Source organism: Xyrauchen texanus, chromosome 17 (assembly GCF_025860055.1).
Source record: "Xyrauchen texanus isolate HMW12.3.18 chromosome 17, RBS_HiC_50CHRs, whole genome shotgun sequence".
NCBI lineage: Eukaryota > Metazoa > Chordata > Actinopteri > Cypriniformes > Catostomidae > Xyrauchen > Xyrauchen texanus.
Window position 1 is genome coordinate 26,288,207 of NC_068292.1, and position 19,048 is coordinate 26,307,254.

Sequence of the window (19,048 nt, forward strand, 5' to 3'; positions counted from 1 at the left end):
TAGACATGACTAGGGATGGGCAGGTCGATACTAAAGTATCGAAACTTCTGATACTGATGTGGTATCAAGAATATCGATCCTCACATAAAAATATAGACTCTGAAGGTTATTTTTAACAAGTGATTTTATTATTTAGATAACATGAATATTAATGTATCTCATAAGCTTTGAAGTGGAAAAGAATAATTATATGAGCAAATTGTTGCATGACAACGGGAACTATTTTGACATGGCAGAAATGCTAATATACAGCTAGCAATCACAGACAGTGATTTCCCTTTCAGTCATAGTGCTCGTTCAAAGAATGAGCAGTGTTTTCCTGAGGTAAGGACAGAAAAACAGCATCTGGAGTTATTCACACTAAGTAATGACAAACCTATATGTGACATGTATTATAATGGCTTGTGTGACCATCAAGTTTATTTAAATTCAAAGTTGTTAAAACACTGATAATGATCTTTAATAAATGATAACCTTATGAAAACTTACCATGGAATATTGTCTTAATCATGAGTAGTAACCACAGCTGTAGTGACCATGTTTTTGTTTTGTTTCTTCTTTTATTTTTTTGTCAGTAACCAAGGTTTTGATACAATTAACCATGGTTTTACTACAGCATTACTATAGTATCCATATGGTAACTTGGTCTTAGTAATAGTAACCATATAACAATATATATAGTTAATTTTGAGGTAATATATGTGGCTTATACTAACAATTTTTTTAAAGTGAAACAAAGCAGCCTAATAATTTTCTGTTTAGGTCCATAAATATAAACAAAAATGTAAGTAGTAATTGAAGTTACTCATTTTATCCAACATTTTTTTTTAAAATTCAGTTTAAAAGAGGTATTGGTATCAATATTGGCCTAAAAGTACTTGGCATTGGATTGAAAAGAAAATAGTGGTATCGCCCATCCATAGTGAGGGCTGTCTGTGATTGCTAGATGTATTTTAGCATTTCTGTGCATCAAAATGAGCAGAATAAAAAATAGTTCCGGTGCCATGCAACAATTCACTCATATAATTCTTTTTTTCCACTCTGAAGCTTATGAGGTACATTAATATTCATGTAATCTAAATACTAAGATCACTTGTTAAAAAAAACTCCCTTAAGAATCAATATGAGTATGGATATTCTTGATACCTCATCAGTATCGGAAGTATTGATCCGCCCATCCCAAGAGCTCACCCTTTCAGTTATAGTGCTTGTAACTTGGTTTTAGAAGTAACCATATAATAATATCTATGGTTAATTTTGAGGTTTTAAATGTGGCTTATGCTAACTAATTTTTAAAGGTAAACAAAGCAGTCTAATAATTTTCTGTTTAGGCTCATAAATATATCAAATATTGAAGTAATAATAAAGTTACTCGTTTTATCCAAAGAATTCGTACAAATTCTATTTAATAAAGGTATTGGAATCGATGTCTGCGATATTGGTCTAAAAGTATCAGATCGAAAAGAAAATAAGTGCCATCGCTACTCATGACTGACCTGCTCTCTCTTTGCCATCTCACTGCTCAACACTACTGGGTGTATGGAGGTGATAAGGTAAAGTAGGTGTTGATGTGTTGTTGTGGAGGCGGTCAGATGCAAATGTCTCACCACAGTGTGACATTAGAATATGGAGGAAGTAAAAAACGAGTTGTTTTGGCAGCTTGGTTTCAACAAATGCTCTTTTTGCAGTGAATAGGAAGTTTTGAGTTCTTAAATGTTAAAAGATCAAGGAAAATTTTACATTTGAAAATGTCCTGACACCTTTAAGTTAATATTTTTACATGGAACTTCATAAGCCACCATGTAATCAGAATAGCATTATTTGTTGGTATCTTTAAACGTGGTCAAGTCATTAGAAGCCAGATTTTGTGTGTAAATATGTAATACAACACATGCAATTCCCACTTTCACCTGCGCTTCGTTGACAGGGGGCGTGTCACTGTCCTATTCGCGTGCCATTTATACTCACCCACACAGCGCTGAAACAATCCAGGCCTAAACAGATGACGGCACAGACATGGCTTAGGATCACCTGCATGCCAATGAGGCTCCAGAACATATATAAGAAATAAAGCAGTGGCACACCAGCCCCGATTGCCAACAACACATTGCGTCTCTCTATGATCAGTTCACCCAGCGTCTCCACCCCGTAGTTCACACACCACACCGGTACAAGCAGAGTCCCCATCACTATCGGCGTGCCGCTGTCCTGCAGCTTGCTGAGCCAAGAACGGCCCAGCCGGGCGAGCGAGTACTTGAACGGGTGCAGGAAGGTGCCGCACAGCACTGCCCACAGCAGCGGCCGTAGAAAAGCCTCCAGGATGAAGTAAACCAACACGGCCGCTCCGCAACAGATCGCCACGAAGATCATAGCTCCTGTGTTGTAGAAGGCCTGCTTTATGTTTTTGTCGAACTTCAGAGACGACTGCTGGCTCAGGAGTTGGCTAACCATCCCGACTGCTGGCTGCACCGTCTCGCTGAAGGAGACGTAGTGTGGCCGGGTTGTGCGCGGGGTGTCCGGGTCAGTGGCAGCGCCTGGACCCGAGTCCTCTGTATCTGCCATGGTCGGTGGCGTCGCTCGCTCCGTTTCTGTCCGGAGGATCCGCCACATAAGGAACTGCGGGTCGGTCAAAATGTGACGTAATAGTAAGGAAGGATTTTGGGAAATGTAGTCAAAGTGAGAATGTTTTTTTTTATTATTATTTATTTATTTGTGCTTCTATTAGTCAAGTTAATATTATCGCGCGAGAAAAGTATGCCTCATCGCCACGCAAAAGTGCCCCACTTGCATGACGCAACAAGCAATTTCAGTTAAAAAATATTTACATAAATGACAAGACTCATGATGGTGCACTTAGTAATTTTTTTTTCTCCTCAGTAAAGTTTTATTCCTAAAGAAATTAAAAGAAGGCTAGTTTTGAAACATATAAAATCATTATTTTACATAGAAAGGGTTCCCTCATACAGGCTGCCATGTTAAAGGAGCAATATTTAACATTGACATCAAGCGTTGAAAATGGGTACTGCATTCAAAATTCAAAATATTAGATAGAGTCGTCTCCTCCGCCCCAGACTCCAAGCTCACGCGGGTTGCTAGGTTGAGGACTTGCAACAGGAACGAGCAAACTGACAATGGCAAGCGACAATCCTTACACTGTAAGTTGATAGACGTTTGCAAAGTTTTTATTGTTGGATGTATTGCTGGTTTCCATGGCTATAGCGCGCTGTGTTTGCCCGCTAAATTGTAAAAAATCTGGCAATCTGGTGTCTAATACTATTGGGAAATGGGCAGAAAAACACAAACGGACATTTCAAAGTAGAATATACTTACTGGCTGTAGCATTGTTTTCGGAGAAGCCAGTATTTCAACTTAGCACGTTTCCTAAATCTCTGAAAAATGAGTATGATAATTTTATGCTTTAGTACAGTAACTATATTAGATATATTAGACTGCATGTTCTGATCAGCAACACGGACAACCGAAGTATACTTTGGCCTTAATACAAGACAGTTGGAAGTCCTATCATCTGGATACAACTATGCAAGTAATTAGCTTAATTAATGAATCCAGCTAAAGAATATGCAGACTTGATGCCAGGTATTAAGGGGCCATTCACAAGGCCAACAGTCCCTGAAAACTATCGAGTTTGAATGCTGCTGGATCCATGCCCCTTGGTGTCAGTGTACATCCAAGGCGACATAAACAAAAAAATACTGAGTGCTCTTTTGAAGTACTGTAGGTTTAAAGTTCTTTATATAATCTAAATGTAAAATGCATAAAAATGAATTTTGAAGCAGGTAAGCAAGGTTAGATAATCCATCTTTTCTTCTTAGATTTATTACAAAGTGCAGTGCGTATTTTGTACCACCAAACACAAGCATCTTTGTTTCCAATTAGGGTGAGAATTCACAGTAAACTCTTCAGAATGTAAATAAGCTACTAATGATTTAGGAATATCTTGTATGTGAAACATTTTGAAAACACTCACGGCCGTTTACTATGCACACTCCTTATTGCATATACTTTAATACTATCAATGTCATCATTTCAAAAATATATTCAAATATAACAATAACAACCTTCTAAACATATTATTACATGTCCATTAGCATACAATGTCTTCATTTACTGTACAAAGAATTCTACGTGACATGATTATCTCTGAGCTGTGCACATCAAAAAGAATTGTATCACTTCCTCAAGTATGCTAACTTATATATAACCTTCAGATCAAAATGTATTAAGACATTACAAATAACTAAATACTTTTCCAAACGTCCTTGCATGCAGCTCTTCAATTTTATATACAAATTATTCTATAGGACCTTTTAAAAGGGCACTAAATAATTAGATCAGACAACAATCACACCTTAACTGGTATAGATTGTTGAGATCTAGATCTTTCTAGAATCCATATGGTCCTTGGTATAGAAAATCTTTGATTCCTTGGTATGAAGACCAGGGGATTCTCTCTTGTTCCTGGACTGGATCTATACCAGTGGAAGAGGACACTGGTCTTAATGGTCAAAATGGCTCAGATGAGGCATGAATTATCAAATACTGTGCTGGCAATGCTGGGATAAATACACTCTAGATGGAAGGCAGTGATGGTTTATTAATACTGCTGTATCTTCATGTGTGTTTGTGCTGCTGAGCTGAGGATCAATTATGTACTGCTGTAAATTGCGTAATCAATTGCAGACATTAATTTTCATCAGTTAAATGTTCAGTCTGAAATTTAAAGCCTTTTTAAATGTTTAACTACTGTATATAGAACAATAATATACTGGAAAAATACTGGAATGCAGAGCATCTCTACTGATATTTGTTGACACATATTTCAAACTTATCTTTAAATAGCAGGTCAGTAGGGCGCATTAAGCATTTCACCTGTAGTGGGTATAGTGCACCATACTTCAGAGTATGCCATTTATACATACTGAAAATTAACATCAGTATGGCTCAGATATTTTCAAATACTAGTCTGTAGGCTACCTAATATGCATGACATACCATTCTGGGTTCCTTAATATTGTATCTAAATAAAATTAATGGTCCTCTCACTTCTCTGAATGAGAAACAACTGTTTAGCATTGCTGTAAATAACATAATATTAATCCATAGTCTTAATACTTAGTACATATGTTGCGGATGCTGCACGATCACAATGTTCTTAGTCTTCTTATTTATTGCTACCTGTTTCTAAAACTGTTATGTTGGCACATAGTTGTGGTAATGGTGGCTCCATGGATAGTTGTAGTCTTTCTCTCCTTCTCTTAATGACATTGTCACTGCTGGTTGTAGTGGTTATGGTGTGCCCATCAGCAGGTAGAAAGTAAGAGCAACAATGAGAAGGAGGCAAAAGGGAGAGGAGAATGTCTGATAGGCAGTTGCAGGCATAAAAATGTCTTCATATTTATAGATGCTTATCATGCGATCTGACACCGGTGGGGAGTCAATGTCATGCCTTGTGATGGAACCTAAGATAGAAGGAAGAGATAAGAGAACAAAAAGAGGGCAGTCATTTATAAGACACATATTTAAGGAATGTTCTAGGTTCAATCAAAGATTGTTTAGCTCATGACAGAGCACTTGTATTAAATTAATTGGAATGCCCAATATGATGGATGTAGAAAAGGAAGACCCACCTTACAGGTAAAAGAGCCAATCCCCTTTTAGATACAGACATCGCCTGTCAATCAATTCAAGAACTTGCATACACATTAGCTGGACCACACTATATGTTCTTTGATCATAATCTAGAACAACTGTTTTGGAGGTTTTGGTTTTCCCCCATTTCAAATAGATAGGAGCTGTACTTTTATGTTGCTTGTATCCATAGAAAATAGCTGCGCATTCCAAAGATGGCCGCTGAGTGGACTGACTTGCCTTGAATAGACTTTGGTTCAATAAAAGTTCAGTCATGACAACACTCTGAAAGATTTAGCATGGTAATGTGGGTATGACATTGTCACGATTCACTGTCGTCTGGCCTGTGTTTCTCCCCTGTCATCTGTTCCCGGACTACACTTCCCATAATCCCCTGCTCTCATCTCTGCCAGCTGTCCTTCATTGTCCTCACCTGTGTTTCATTTAGTCATTATCCTTTGTGTATTTAAGCCCTGTTGTTTGATCATTTGTGGTCAGTTGTTGTATGTACCTGTATGTGTTTTAACCTCCTGTTCCCTATCCGTTCCTGTCTTTGCTGTTCCTATGTTTTTTCCCATCATGGATGTTTCTTTTCATTTTATTAAATACTTTAAGCTGCATTTAGATCCTGCTCCTGTGACCTCCTTCATTGTAACAGACATATTGATAGGGTATTGGTTTGGCGGACTATATCTGCTAACGTTGCTGCTGCAGAGCGAGTATGACGACATGCTACTGCTGCTGCACAATTAGACAAAACGCAAGACATGTTGCATCGAGCATGTATTAAATGCTGTTATGCAAATAGACATTACAAACAATCCCCATTTAGCAGATCTAGACCTGTGAATCTAGGGTGGAGGCGGGTTGCAAAACCGGGTCATTAACATTTTAGACAAAGAGAGAGATACAAGTTGATTGGTTCTTTAAAAATATTTAATCGGCAAGCCAATCAGCATACACCATGCGAGCCGTTTGGCTTAACATGCCACATGTGAGCGAGCTGATTGCCTAACAGATGCCAAGTCAAAGAACTTATCAGCTTGCACCAAATAGAGTTGCATGTGAACTTCAGTCATTTCAGCTCAATCAACAGGTTTTTTTTGCATAGTTGTTTACCACCAAAATAATAAAAAAAAAAAAGATAAAATCATAATTTTCTGCAAAGCCACTTTGAAATTATGTGTATTGTGAAAAGCGTATACAATAAAAAAGGGACTAGTTTTTGCTCATATTTTTGGTAAAGCTGTGTGAAAAAATGTGTATTGTCTGACCTCTACAGTTCATCATCATTTATTTTCCTGTAGCTATAGTTTAGAAATGTGTATTTTAACGTTTAGTAAAAACGTTAAAATACATTTCTTCTGATCCTAAACGATTGCCTTGATTTTTTTTAAAGAGAGGAATGATTTGAATTATTTTTTTGTGTTAATTCACATTATGCCACAAATGCTTTCAATAGAGCTTAACTTGCATTCAATCTGGAACATTCCTTTACATGCATAGTAGGGTTGTGCCGATGGACGATATCATCGTCCATCGTGATGGCTGACCAACATCACGTTGTTGAGCCACCATCGTGATGCCACGCCCCCTTTTGCGAGTCTTGCTAGTGTGACTCACTAATCCTAGTCTCTTCTATAGTTAACCTAAAAACTTTGCAGGGATTGCTCTGTAAATTAAATTGAGAATATAACTAATGCATATATGCTATTTTAAATACTGTAGTATATGCCAGAGACGTGACGTGTTAGTCTGTGAAAATACCGTGTCAGGCAGGCTGCACAAATATTGATCTTGACATTGTTAGCTTCTTGTCTTTTTTTTACATGTCTTACACTGTACATTTAGATTAAAATATTTTATGTTGTAGGCTACTAGAAAATAGACTTTATTAATTAATTATTAGTAGTTGTAGTGTCTCAGAAAATCTTGCTCATTGTCACATAGCTCTTGTATACACTGAAGCGGCAGTTTAAGATAAACCCAGACCAGCGAACGTCAAATAACTTTTGTCTGGTTAATACTTTTAAAGAAAAATTTCCTTGGCCATAAATCCATAATGTCAAATCAAATGAAAGAAACAAGGTGAATATGAATAACACACATTTATTAAAACATAGAAGAACAACAAATGAAATGGGCACAACACTCAGACCGAAACTCGGCATTAACGGTCCTCTTCCCCATCAATGGCCATTTCCTGCAGGTACATGGTCATTTCTGCCTCGACCTTTTGCTCATCAGTGAGTAAAATAACGAAATTATAGTTTTTAAGTGGAAAATAGTATTTATGTAAAGAGATATATTAAAATAAAAAGTGCACAACTCTTAAGTGAAAGCTAAAAAAAAAAAAATGCTTCACGTGTCGTGCAACCTACTGATAAAGCGCCGAGTCATTAGTTGGGTTAGTAAAATAACGAAATTATAATTTTTCATATCATTTTTGAAAATTATATGAAATTATATTAACCACCCCCCCCCCCCCCCCCCGACGATATCATCGTCCATCCCGATGTTTTACTGTCAACATCGTCAACTGCCAATTTAGGGGACATCGCCCAACCCTAATGCATAGTGCCTGCAGTTTGTACTTATGTACACATTTACCTTGTATGGCAGGTCCCCAGGCAAACAGGTAGTACCAGCTAAGGTGTAGGTCCACTAATGTCTCCTCACGTGGGACATGAAGAGGACGTTTAAAGCGGCAGGTGACACGATTGTGTTCAAAAATGCCCTCCTCGTCCCGTGATGGGTTGCGCTTGATTTCTTTGGCCCACTGGCCCACGTTGTAGAAATGATGGATCCGTACACGCCCATTATCATCATGAACACAGCCCATGACATCATCACCTCCCTACAACAAATATATGTTAATGTATTTTTTTTAAGTGTGTCAGTGCACTGATATCAAGGCATATATATCATACCTCACTCCCTCTCTTATTACCATTTTTTTGTCAGAGGAGAAACCAACAGCGACCCAGCCATCAGTGTCCGCACTCATCTCAAATTCCACATCTGTGCCAATTCGTCTGTAACTCAGGAAGTATTCACAGGTCTCTGCATCACAGCCTGGCTTCCCATATCTACATTGACACAGAAAGACAAACAATGTGAGACACAAAATGTGGACAATTCATTCAAAAATGGCCACACTGTACATTTTTTCCCCATAATTTTAATGTTAAAAGACTGTAAAAATGCTACAGTAAGTAAGAAATAATTGATGACGGACCGTTGAATTATTGAAAAATAATGCTCACCCGAGGTGGTAATGCAGTCACACATGCAGCGGAGAGACCATTACACCTCGGGCATGCATTATTTTTCAATAATTCAACAGGGCCAGAGTAAATTATTCCACTTATACCACAGTTACCACACCTTAAAAGGAATAGTTTACCCAAAATGAAAATTTGCTGATAATTTACTCCAAGATGTATTTGAGTTTCTTTCTTCATCAGAACAGAATTTAAGATTTTTAGGATTTCATTTCAGGCCTCATCCTCTAAACAATGCAAGTGAATGTACTCCATTTTTTTGACGGTCCAAAATGCACGTTTGGGGTTCCTTCCACACGACAAATACCTTTCTTCTGATCCTAAACGATTGATTATTCTTAGAAACAAAACAGTACATATATTCTTTTTAACTACAAATGTTCGCTTCCGTACATCTCTGTGATGTGCGCTCATGAGAGGTATGAGGATTTAAAAAGTATATAAGTATTTTTTTGTTTCTAAAAATAATCAATTGTTTTGGAAGTCAAAAAAATTTAGTACATTCACTTGCATTGTTTAAAGGATGAGGCCTGAATTGAAATCCTAAAAATCTTAAATTCGGTTTTGATGAAGAAAGAAACTCGGATACATCTCGGATGGCCTGAGGGTGAGTAAATTATCAGCAAATTTTCATTTTTGGGTGAACTATTCTTTTAAGACATCGTTCAGGGTTTTATCTCAAGATATTTTCTGGTTTTCGGCCCTAAAACGCTCTTGTGAGTGGAACTAATTTCTTTCTCCATGGATTCAGCATCATGCTTTGATACTGTCCAAGCCTTCATTGCTAGTGCGAAAACATCACTTTAGAACTATAAACGGCTATGCAAGGCTTGCGCTGCTTTACTGAAGTAATAATGTAGTGTGTGTGTGTGTGAGAGAGAGTTTGTTTTTGAGAGATCACTTCTAGGAGAACCTTTTTTTGTTACAGCTCACATCAGAAGTATCATCGCTTCAAAATCACCAAGATGTACGTTTATGCACTTCTCAGTATCAGCGAGTGTCGCCATTTTTGTATATAGCTTTTCTGATGTAAACCTTAACAACTGTTTTCAATCCCACTGAGATGCAGGTGTGCGCTGACATGATGGCTCTGTTTTTGCTCACAAGTGTGTGTGTAATGCTTATAATGTATTTGTGTCCATGTGTGTGAGGGGAGTGCGAGGGTGTTTCTCACAGATATTACAGATAATATAGAAGTTTTATTGATCAAGCTCTGATACAGCTCAAGCCTTCGTTGCTAGTTTGAAAATGTCACTTTAGAATTAGCAACGGAGGATGCGCTGCTTTTCGGCATTGGAGTAACAAGGTAGTGTGTGTGTGAGCGAGAGGGGGGAGGGGTAGCGCAGTGCTTTCCATTATAACTATGTGAGGATGATTAGGGCGAAATACATTGAAACATAAAAAGTTTCAGATATTAAAAGTTATTTTGGATAATAGAAACTGTTGTATTGATCAAGTCGCGGTGTGGCTCTATTTGTTGGTCACGACACTAGTCTTAATGTGTGTGTGTGTGTGTGTGTGTGTGTGTGTGTGTGTGTGTGTGTGTGTGTGTGTGTGTGTGTGAGAGAAGAGGGAACTTTTCAACCGAAATTAAAATAAATGTAGGATATTATAGACATTGTTTGACATTCTTAACGGATTTACTTTTACAATGTCTTTGTTTATATGGTTATTTTGCTGTGGTAGCATGTACGGTGTGTGTGTGTGTGTGTGTGTGTGTGTGTGTGTGTGTGTGTGTGTGTGATGAGATCGAAAGCGAGATAGAGAAAGAGAGGGAGGCCAAGGATTTATTTTCAATCAAAATATTTATACATTTAGGATATTATAGACATTGTCATTCTTAACCAATTACTTTGTTTTATTTGGTTATTTTTGTTGTGGTAGCCTGTAGGGCTCTTTTAAATAATTTGGCGAAGTGATATGGAACCCTTATGTGGTCAAGACCTGGAACTACATCATAGCCATGCGTTTACTTGGAAAAATTATTGCACACATTCGTCAACCAATCAGAATCAAGCATTAAACAGTGTTAATTAGTTAACGGGTAGTTGCCTTAAAATATATGGTAATTTTTTTATATATATTTAGAAAGACAATACATGTAGTTTTACGGTAAAGTGTTGCCTGAAATGTGGTTACCGTATTTTTTATGGTGAATTTCTGGCAAACAGCTGGCAGTTTTTTTTAATCATTAATTTAACAGAATTTTTTTTTTTAACAGTGAACAAGAATATCCAGAGTCGTAGAATTGTACAAACCATTAGAGCAGTTAATTCAGCATGAATTCAACAGAAAATATGAAGATCCTTCATAATGTGCATTAGGGATGTGCACGAGTAGTCGAACATTTTAATAATCGTTCTGCAATAATTATTCGAATAGTAAAAATACTATTTAAATTTCACAAAGTTTTGCTTTGCTGGCCATATTTACAGTGAGATGCATGTTAAATCCTGAACACACAAACTAAAACTGGCAGTTATAACAGAATGCACTGGGCGGTGCTGTTGAGTGTGGACACAAGTTGATCACATTTGTTGAGCAAACGGTTCTGTGAGTATGTTCAGATGGACACCAAAAAAGCGCGTTATTGCGAGAATGTGGCTTACTGTTAGAAAATTGGGTTCCTGTTTAAATGTACTGGATAAGCGGTGTACACTTTACTCTCGTATATGTGCAGCTCATCAGAAAGCAGCGTCCCCGTAGCAAAGTAATCCCTGCGACGCTTCTTTAAACAACAAACATGGCATCCGAGAAAGACTTTGCTAGCTGAGGTAAGGGACATTCCTTCATATAAACTGGTGTGTATAAATAAGTATAGTTTACTGAGCACGTGGATATGCTTGTTTTTCTCAACAAAAAAAATGTGACATGAGATACAATATATACATGTTAACTATTATGTGGCGAGTGTTTATAGATGTCCTGTATGTTAACTGCATCAGTCTACTTCGTTAGCGGTTTCTTTTCTTCGCTTTGCGTGAGCTTAAATGCTTTCTTTCTATTCTTTTTTTGTTCTCACATATTGCTTGTTTAAATATATATTTAAAAAAAACACAGGACAAGATATAAGCTTGTTTTGATTATAATTAGAAGCTTGTTTTTTTTAATGGTGATGCAAATTTTATGACTAAAAACATTATTTTACAACGTCTCTTTCTCATTAATTACCTTAATTTAAAGAATAGAATATTTTAATATAAATTTTTTATGAGCTTAAATATTCGAATACCAAATTATTGGTGAATGCCGATCCCTAATGTGCATGTATATTTCATGCTGCAGAATTTTCTGTCAGTTTGACTGGTCTGATTGACATTATAAACACAGAGTGTACTGGACAGCATGGCAGGCTGCAGCATGATACCGCATTATGCAGAATGCAGAGCAACACTGTAACCACCACATAGTATATACATGATTGTGGTGGACCAAAGTTAATAGTGTAAAAAAAAAATTAACAAATCTTAACTAGTCTTAAAGGGTTATGGTGAATTCACGTCATGTCGAAATGACAGTAATTATGTCGAAAGTTGTAAACTCTGAATTCTATCAAAGCTTTGGCTTGACAGTCGTGACGTGATGTAAAAAGAACCAATATGGCAGCAGCCAGCAATTGAAGGTAGTCAACACATATTGCTGTGCATTTTATTATGCCATTGATGCCTAGAGATTTTTTTGGTTGTTGTTGTTGTATTAAAACATTTTGTAAAAGCATATAGAGGTGAATTAATGTAGTGACAAACATTTTGCTATCATCAACAACAAAGCTGTTTTGGCGTTATAAGTGTTGCTATAAAAATTACATAGCTTAAAAGGTCTAAGGACGTGAATAGCTCCAAGTAGAATCTACGAGTTGCCATCTCATAATTACAGTAATTCCGACATGATGTGAATGCACCATTAGTGACACAAACAAAAATTGTAATTCTGTTATGTTGTTCAAAAACTATATGTCTTTGCATATAGGAATGCAAAAGGAGATGTTAGGCAGAATGACAGGCCCCAGTAACCATTCACTTTCATTTTATGTAAAAAGATGCAGTGAAAGGTGATGAAGATTAACATACTGCCTAACATCTGCTTTGGTGTTCCACAGAACAAAGCAATTTATATGGCTTTGGAACAATATGAGGGTGAGTAAATGATGTTGGAACATTCATTTTTGGATGAATTATCCCTTTAATAATAGGGAGAACACGTCCTCCTAAATGCCAATGGGGAGACCCTGATACTGAGGGAAACTACTTTTCCTTTCTCCATGCGCTCACCTGATGCATCCTTTGGTTATTCCACAGTCGCCAACTTTGATCCGGGCGAATGGGTCCACAGGGGGTGCATTTGGGAAGGGGTAACCTATAAGACATCAGAGAACAGTATATCTCATTGACTGATGCTTCTGATGTGTTCTTATTTTATAAATCAGTGTCTCTCCAGAGAGGAAGAGAGAGGGAATAAAGCATTTTAATTCACAATATATATTGACCACACAGTATAGGGTACAACAGGGCAAAAGGCACACCTTAAGGAAAATAAACTATTTTCTGGTCACAAAATGAATCAAGATCGAGAAAAAAAAGTAGACTTCTTTTTATTGAACATTGCTAGAGCAACACAATATGTGTGAAAAGAGATAATAACAGAAGGTTGTTTTGATTAACACTCAAAAAATATAGTCAGGGGGCCTTTTACACCTCATTATGGGGAAAAGGTCCCCAGGTTTATAGTTATATTGTGTTGATATAAGAGCAATAGTTATAGGGCAAATTTGGTCAACTAATACACATAATTTTGAGAAAGCAAGATGATTTTTAGTAACCAATAACCACTTCACAAAAGGGAAATTGCATTTCCTGTTAATTTCAAACACATGTGGCATTTCATAAAATCTCAAGTATTCTATAATAAATTAATCTCCATTGTGATTAGATCAGTCAGCATGAGCCCACTTTTAACATTTTTAAAAACAAATGTATTTGCCCCACTTAAAGGGATAGTTCACCCAAAAATGAAAATTATCTCATAATTTACTCACCCTCAGGCCATCCCAGATGTGTATGACTTTCTTTCTTCTGCAGAACACAAACTACATTTTTTAGAAGAATGTTTCAGCTCTGTAGGTCCACACAATGCAAGTGAATGGGTGCCAACATTTTAAAGCTCTAAAATGCACATAAACAGCATAATAGTAATCCATATGTTTCCAGTGGTTTAACCAATATCTTTTGAAGTGATATGATAGGTGTGGGTGAGAAACAGTTCAATGTTTATTAAGTCCTTTTATTTTTCTTGATTTGTATTCTTTGTGCATATTGCCCCCTGCTGGGCAGGGAGGAGAGTTTTAGGTAAAAACAGACTTCAATATTGACCTGTTTCTGACCCACATCTCTCATATCCCTTAAGAAGATATCGATTTAACCACTGGAGTCTGATGGATTAGTTTTATGCTGAATTCATGTGCATTTTGGAGCTTCAAAAATTGGCACACATTCACTTGCATGGTATGGACCTTTTAATTTAGACAGCTGTAATATTCTAAAAAAAAAATTGTGTTGAAGAAAGTTAAACATCTGGGATGGCATGAGGGCAAGTTAATGATGAGAGAATTTTTGGGTGAACTATCCCTTTAAGAAAAACGACGTTTTATGGGGGCCTTTAGCCCCTGCAACAGAGGTTTTTTTAAAAAAAATTTACTCCAAATACAATCCTAATAAAGGAGATCATTTCTGTGATTCTCTTTAGCTATATAAATTAGCAATATTTAAAAATAATTATTAAATATGAGTTCAAATTACCTGAAAATGTAGGCTACATTTAGACACGCAATGATCTCATGGATTAGGAAGTTCAGTGCGCTGTGACAAAAAAGGTTTTTAGGAAAGTGCTGTGGTAGTTTAGAGTTTTGGGGTGAAAATCAAATGTGCCTTTAGCCCCGTTGTACCTAACTGAAGCATGAATGAGATAAAAAACGACCAAATAATTATATGGGTTGGGAAGGTCTTGAGGTAACCGGATGCGCGGTTCATAGGCTTTTGATGCGCTGGCAACAAACATAAAAAATACACATAAATATGCACAAAAATACATTATATACTAAGAGAGAACTAAGACTTCCAAATGTTTCACTGATAATTTTTAATAGGGGACTATATGCATAAATTAATTAAGAGGCCTGTGTTCAAGAGGAGGCATTAGGCAGGCTCAACCTTCCATCAGTGTATTTGCATTTTACAGAAGTACTAAGGGCCGTTCAGCCCGAGCGCTCTTTTCGTCCGTCTGTGCTGTTTTTCATTTAGTTTTTCTACATAAACATGCGCAAGACGGTCTTTAACAGATGCGCAGTGTTTCGTTGTTCTTAAACGCCATGTCAAGTTAAAAAGAAACGTCCACTTTTAATAACGCACCTCGTGAAACCTGCGTTTTGTTTTATTCGTTGCGCTACATCTATTTTTTTTTTAGCCCAAGAACTCGTTCGGTCTGAACGGCCACTTAACCAAGTAGAGCGCCTCAGATTTATATGGTGTATGAATGAACACAACAAAACCAGAGCCGCGACGCATTCATTATGGCTTCAAATTAAAGGGCAATGATTTCCACCTCGTACCTTCGTCTGAGAGGTATCTGGACTCGAGGAATTCTGAGGCGAACGTGTTGTAGGAATCCTTGTGAGGTTCCTCGTGCCCCGGCTCTCCGTGCTCTCCATGGCCGGCCCGCAGAACGTTATCATCGGCAGGGCTGGCTGAGGCTGCCAGCCACAGTGTCGGATCCAACAGCACACATTGCAGCAGCGGATGCAGAAGAAACATGACTGGATGTGTTGGACCAACTGATTCGATTTCGCTTATTGCACCCGTGAAGAGACTGGGTTCTGTTTAACTAGTAGCATTGCAATACTGTTGCAAGACTGAAAAAATAAAACAAAGCTAATTAAATCGCTGTCATGATAAAGCGTTTCGGTTAGTCCGAGGGGGAGGGGGTGCTGAGGCCAAGAGGGTCTGATACCACTAATGAATAGGGACAAACCAATCCGCTCATGGTGAGATATGGAACTGAAAGCGATGTTGTTTGGAACTGCTACTGTTCTCCCGTCAATATTAATCGCATTCATTATTTTGTAATATGCAGTTGTTCTTTGATTGTACATTTTTACACATTAACTTAATATAGCAGACCGTCATTCAGGGATTTCACACTTAATGTCTCCCCTTCTGCCCTAGTTTTCCTTGCCTCCCACGTCAATCGATAGAGATTGCCAGTATTGTGTTCCAATAACATCGCACTAGGTGTGATCATGAATTCTATTCACATCTACTCAATAAATAGTCTGTTTTATAATTCCAAGTGAGTAGGCTATAAACGTCTAACAGTTGACCTGCTGTTGGGTTTAAGGGTTTTACTTTTACACAACACCTACCGGGTATCAGAAATGACTAAGCCATTCACTGAAGGAAAAAGAAAGCAAACAATTTTACTCAAGAATCAAAACCTTTATACCAGAAAAGGTCCCTCGTCTTCTATAAGCAGTTTAATGGGAAGTATACATTTGTAATAACACATATAAGCGCAAATTCGCTTCTTTGTGCAATGCGTGTAAACCACAGCGTTTTTCACAACGAAACTGAACGCAAAAGCAAGTATTATTAATTCTACAATCACCTGGAAGGGCATGCCAATCGTGCAATAGTCACTAGATGGCAGTGTTTACTTTCCCAACAGAAAGAAGAGTCCACCTGCGCGTGCCATGTGGCGATACGTTATTAAGATTTGAAGAGAAATAAATAATGAGAATTCATTCAGTTCATTTTTGGAGGTGTATATAAAATGTGAAAAGTATTAATACACTATACTTTTATACAATATCAAGAGTATTTCGTTTTTTAATAAAAATTGTAGAATTTAGGCCTGTATTTTGCCCCATTCATATATTGTCTTCTGTTTTAGCTGAGGAAAACAGTATGTATGGTATTTTTTTATTATTATTATTATTATTATTTTAGATGTGGACTGGTGAGTAGTTGAGCTGTTTCTACCTGATCTGACCCTTAAAAATGACACTGAAGTCCCTAATTAGTTGAGTCTACTTGATTGAGTAAATGTGTTCTATCGGCTGAATTATGTAATGGCATCTCCTAACTTTGTGTTATCAAGTTCACTTAACTTGGTGATCATATGGAATTGATTTAACTATTTAATTTAAGATAACTCTATGCAAGTTGACTTATCTCAGATTTGCTATTTAAATGTTGTTTCAACTGATTTTACATCTTAAAATAAAAGATTTGACCAAGCAAACTTAAGTTAAAGGCATTGTGGGTATACCCCATAGACCTAGTTTTGTACTCTTGTACTAGTTATTAACACTTAAAATCTTAAGTCTATTGATTTTTAAGAAAATAATTACAAGAAACTTAGATATTTTAATTGAGTGACATGTTTGACATTTCAAGTAATGTTTACTTAAGACAACATGATTTTTCCAGTAGTGCTAACATTAGGGTGTACATTTATACTTTAATCACCTAATGTATTCCGGTTAATTCAGTTATGTAAAAGAATAGTTTGAATTTAAAGTCTATCAATGATGTTACCAGATTTAGTACATTTTTAAGTAATCTGGCAAAAATGTTTACAATATAGTTTTGTGCTATGCTTATTTTGTTGAATTTGAGCTAAAATGTTTTTTCTTAATCTGTTCCGGCCACTTCAAAACTAGGTTACTGTAATGGCTTTGTTGTGCCACCCTCACATATAGGCCAGTGTTCTCTAGTGCTCCTGATATGGTTGACTGGTGCACTTTTATTCTGAACTCTTAACTGAACTCAATAGCTTTCTCAAAGTGATCATTGGCCTCTCCGTGGCATCTCTTAAAAGAAGTGGTTTGATGGAACGTAATCCAAGACTATCAGTTGCCACTAATGCCACTAGAATCAGCAAATTACCACCAACCTCTGTGTACAAGTACAACCACCACACTTGTAGAAAACAATAAATGGATACAGTATATCTCTTAGCTTATCCTTCAGATGCTACAGAGTTCAAAACAAAGAGCTGTATGTATATATATATATATATATATATATATATATATATATATATATATATATATATATAATGATTATTATTATTTTCAGGTGTCCACTTAAACTCTGGCACCTCACTTATTTTCTCTGGATACGGCCAATTACCTGCTACTAAGAAGGATTATTAAAGTCTGTTTAAACCATCATCAGCCTTAATAGCACTATCCCATCAGAACACATATGTAATTCGACATAGAAATGTACACATATGCATGCATTCATATGGTCCATCCTCCCCCATTTATTACACCATTCCCCCTTCCTGCCATCATATACATATGCGTGATCACTCTGTGTCTAATCGCCTTACCCAATTACGGCCACAGTGCTAGAGGAGAAAGGATGATGAGATCCCCTAACATGTTAATGAAGAACCTACGGCATACCTGCCTTATCTTAATAACCTAAAACACACACACACACACACACACACTCACAGCAATCTGCCAAATGTCAATTGTGTGTCTCCTGGGTATGAGTGTGAGTGTGTGTGATTGACACAGAGACAATGGCCGCAGGTTCCATTCATAAACGCAGAGGGGAGACAGAAAGAGAGAACGAGAGAGTGGGCGAGTGAGACAAATGTATTCAAATACTACAATAGAGACCGTCTGACCATTTTAATTTTTAAAAACAAAACTGTATCTTCCATAAACTATTTTAACATGCAAAAGTGCACTTTTATCCCCCAGGAATGTTGTTTGGTTTAACACATTCTAATATATATTTAACATGTAGGACTAGAGCTAATATCAAATGATGTATTTAAGTTGTTCATCAAAATTGGCCTCAAAGTAGAACACATTCAACCACTAAGGTTTCATGTAAAGGGAAAAATGAATATTTCACAAGAACCAGATTCATATCACAGCTATTTATTGGAGTCAGCTCTGTTCAGACAAGCCACAGTTTGGCAAGCCTATATGGCAAGGTTATATATATGCCACAATGGGGTTAAAAATTCAGAACCGTATGGAAGCCTGTTTCCGCCACATAAAAAAAAAATACAAAAATCCATTCAAGTCATTATTTTGA

At 36.9% G+C, this 19,048-nt stretch overlaps 2 protein-coding genes across 3 annotated transcripts in view; both read right to left on the reverse strand.

Annotated features, from left to right (window-relative positions):
• tmem245 (transmembrane protein 245) overlaps positions 1 to 2,615 on the reverse strand; it is a 32,021-nt gene extending 29,406 nt beyond the window's left edge. For both annotated transcript variants that reach the window (XM_052147337.1, XM_052147336.1), the window contains exon 1: positions 1,969 to 2,615. In XM_052147337.1, the coding sequence (XP_052003297.1) occupies positions 1,969 to 2,610 (642 nt within the window). In that variant the 5' untranslated portion in view covers positions 2,611 to 2,615. The remainder of the gene's footprint in view (positions 1 to 1,968) is intronic.
• Positions 2,616 to 3,808: 1,193 nt separating this feature from the next.
• On the reverse strand, positions 3,809 to 15,906 carry LOC127658189 (DOMON domain-containing protein FRRS1L-like). Its single transcript, XM_052147338.1, has 5 exons — positions 15,538 to 15,906; positions 13,205 to 13,289; positions 8,600 to 8,738; positions 8,260 to 8,506; positions 3,809 to 5,480 (listed from the first exon to the last, which is right to left on the reverse strand). The coding sequence occupies exons 1-5, from the start codon at positions 15,737 to 15,739 to the stop codon at positions 5,308 to 5,310; spliced, it is 846 nt and encodes a 281-aa protein (XP_052003298.1). The 5' UTR covers positions 15,740 to 15,906; the 3' UTR covers positions 3,809 to 5,307.
• Between the last annotated feature and the right edge of the window lie 3,142 nt (positions 15,907 to 19,048).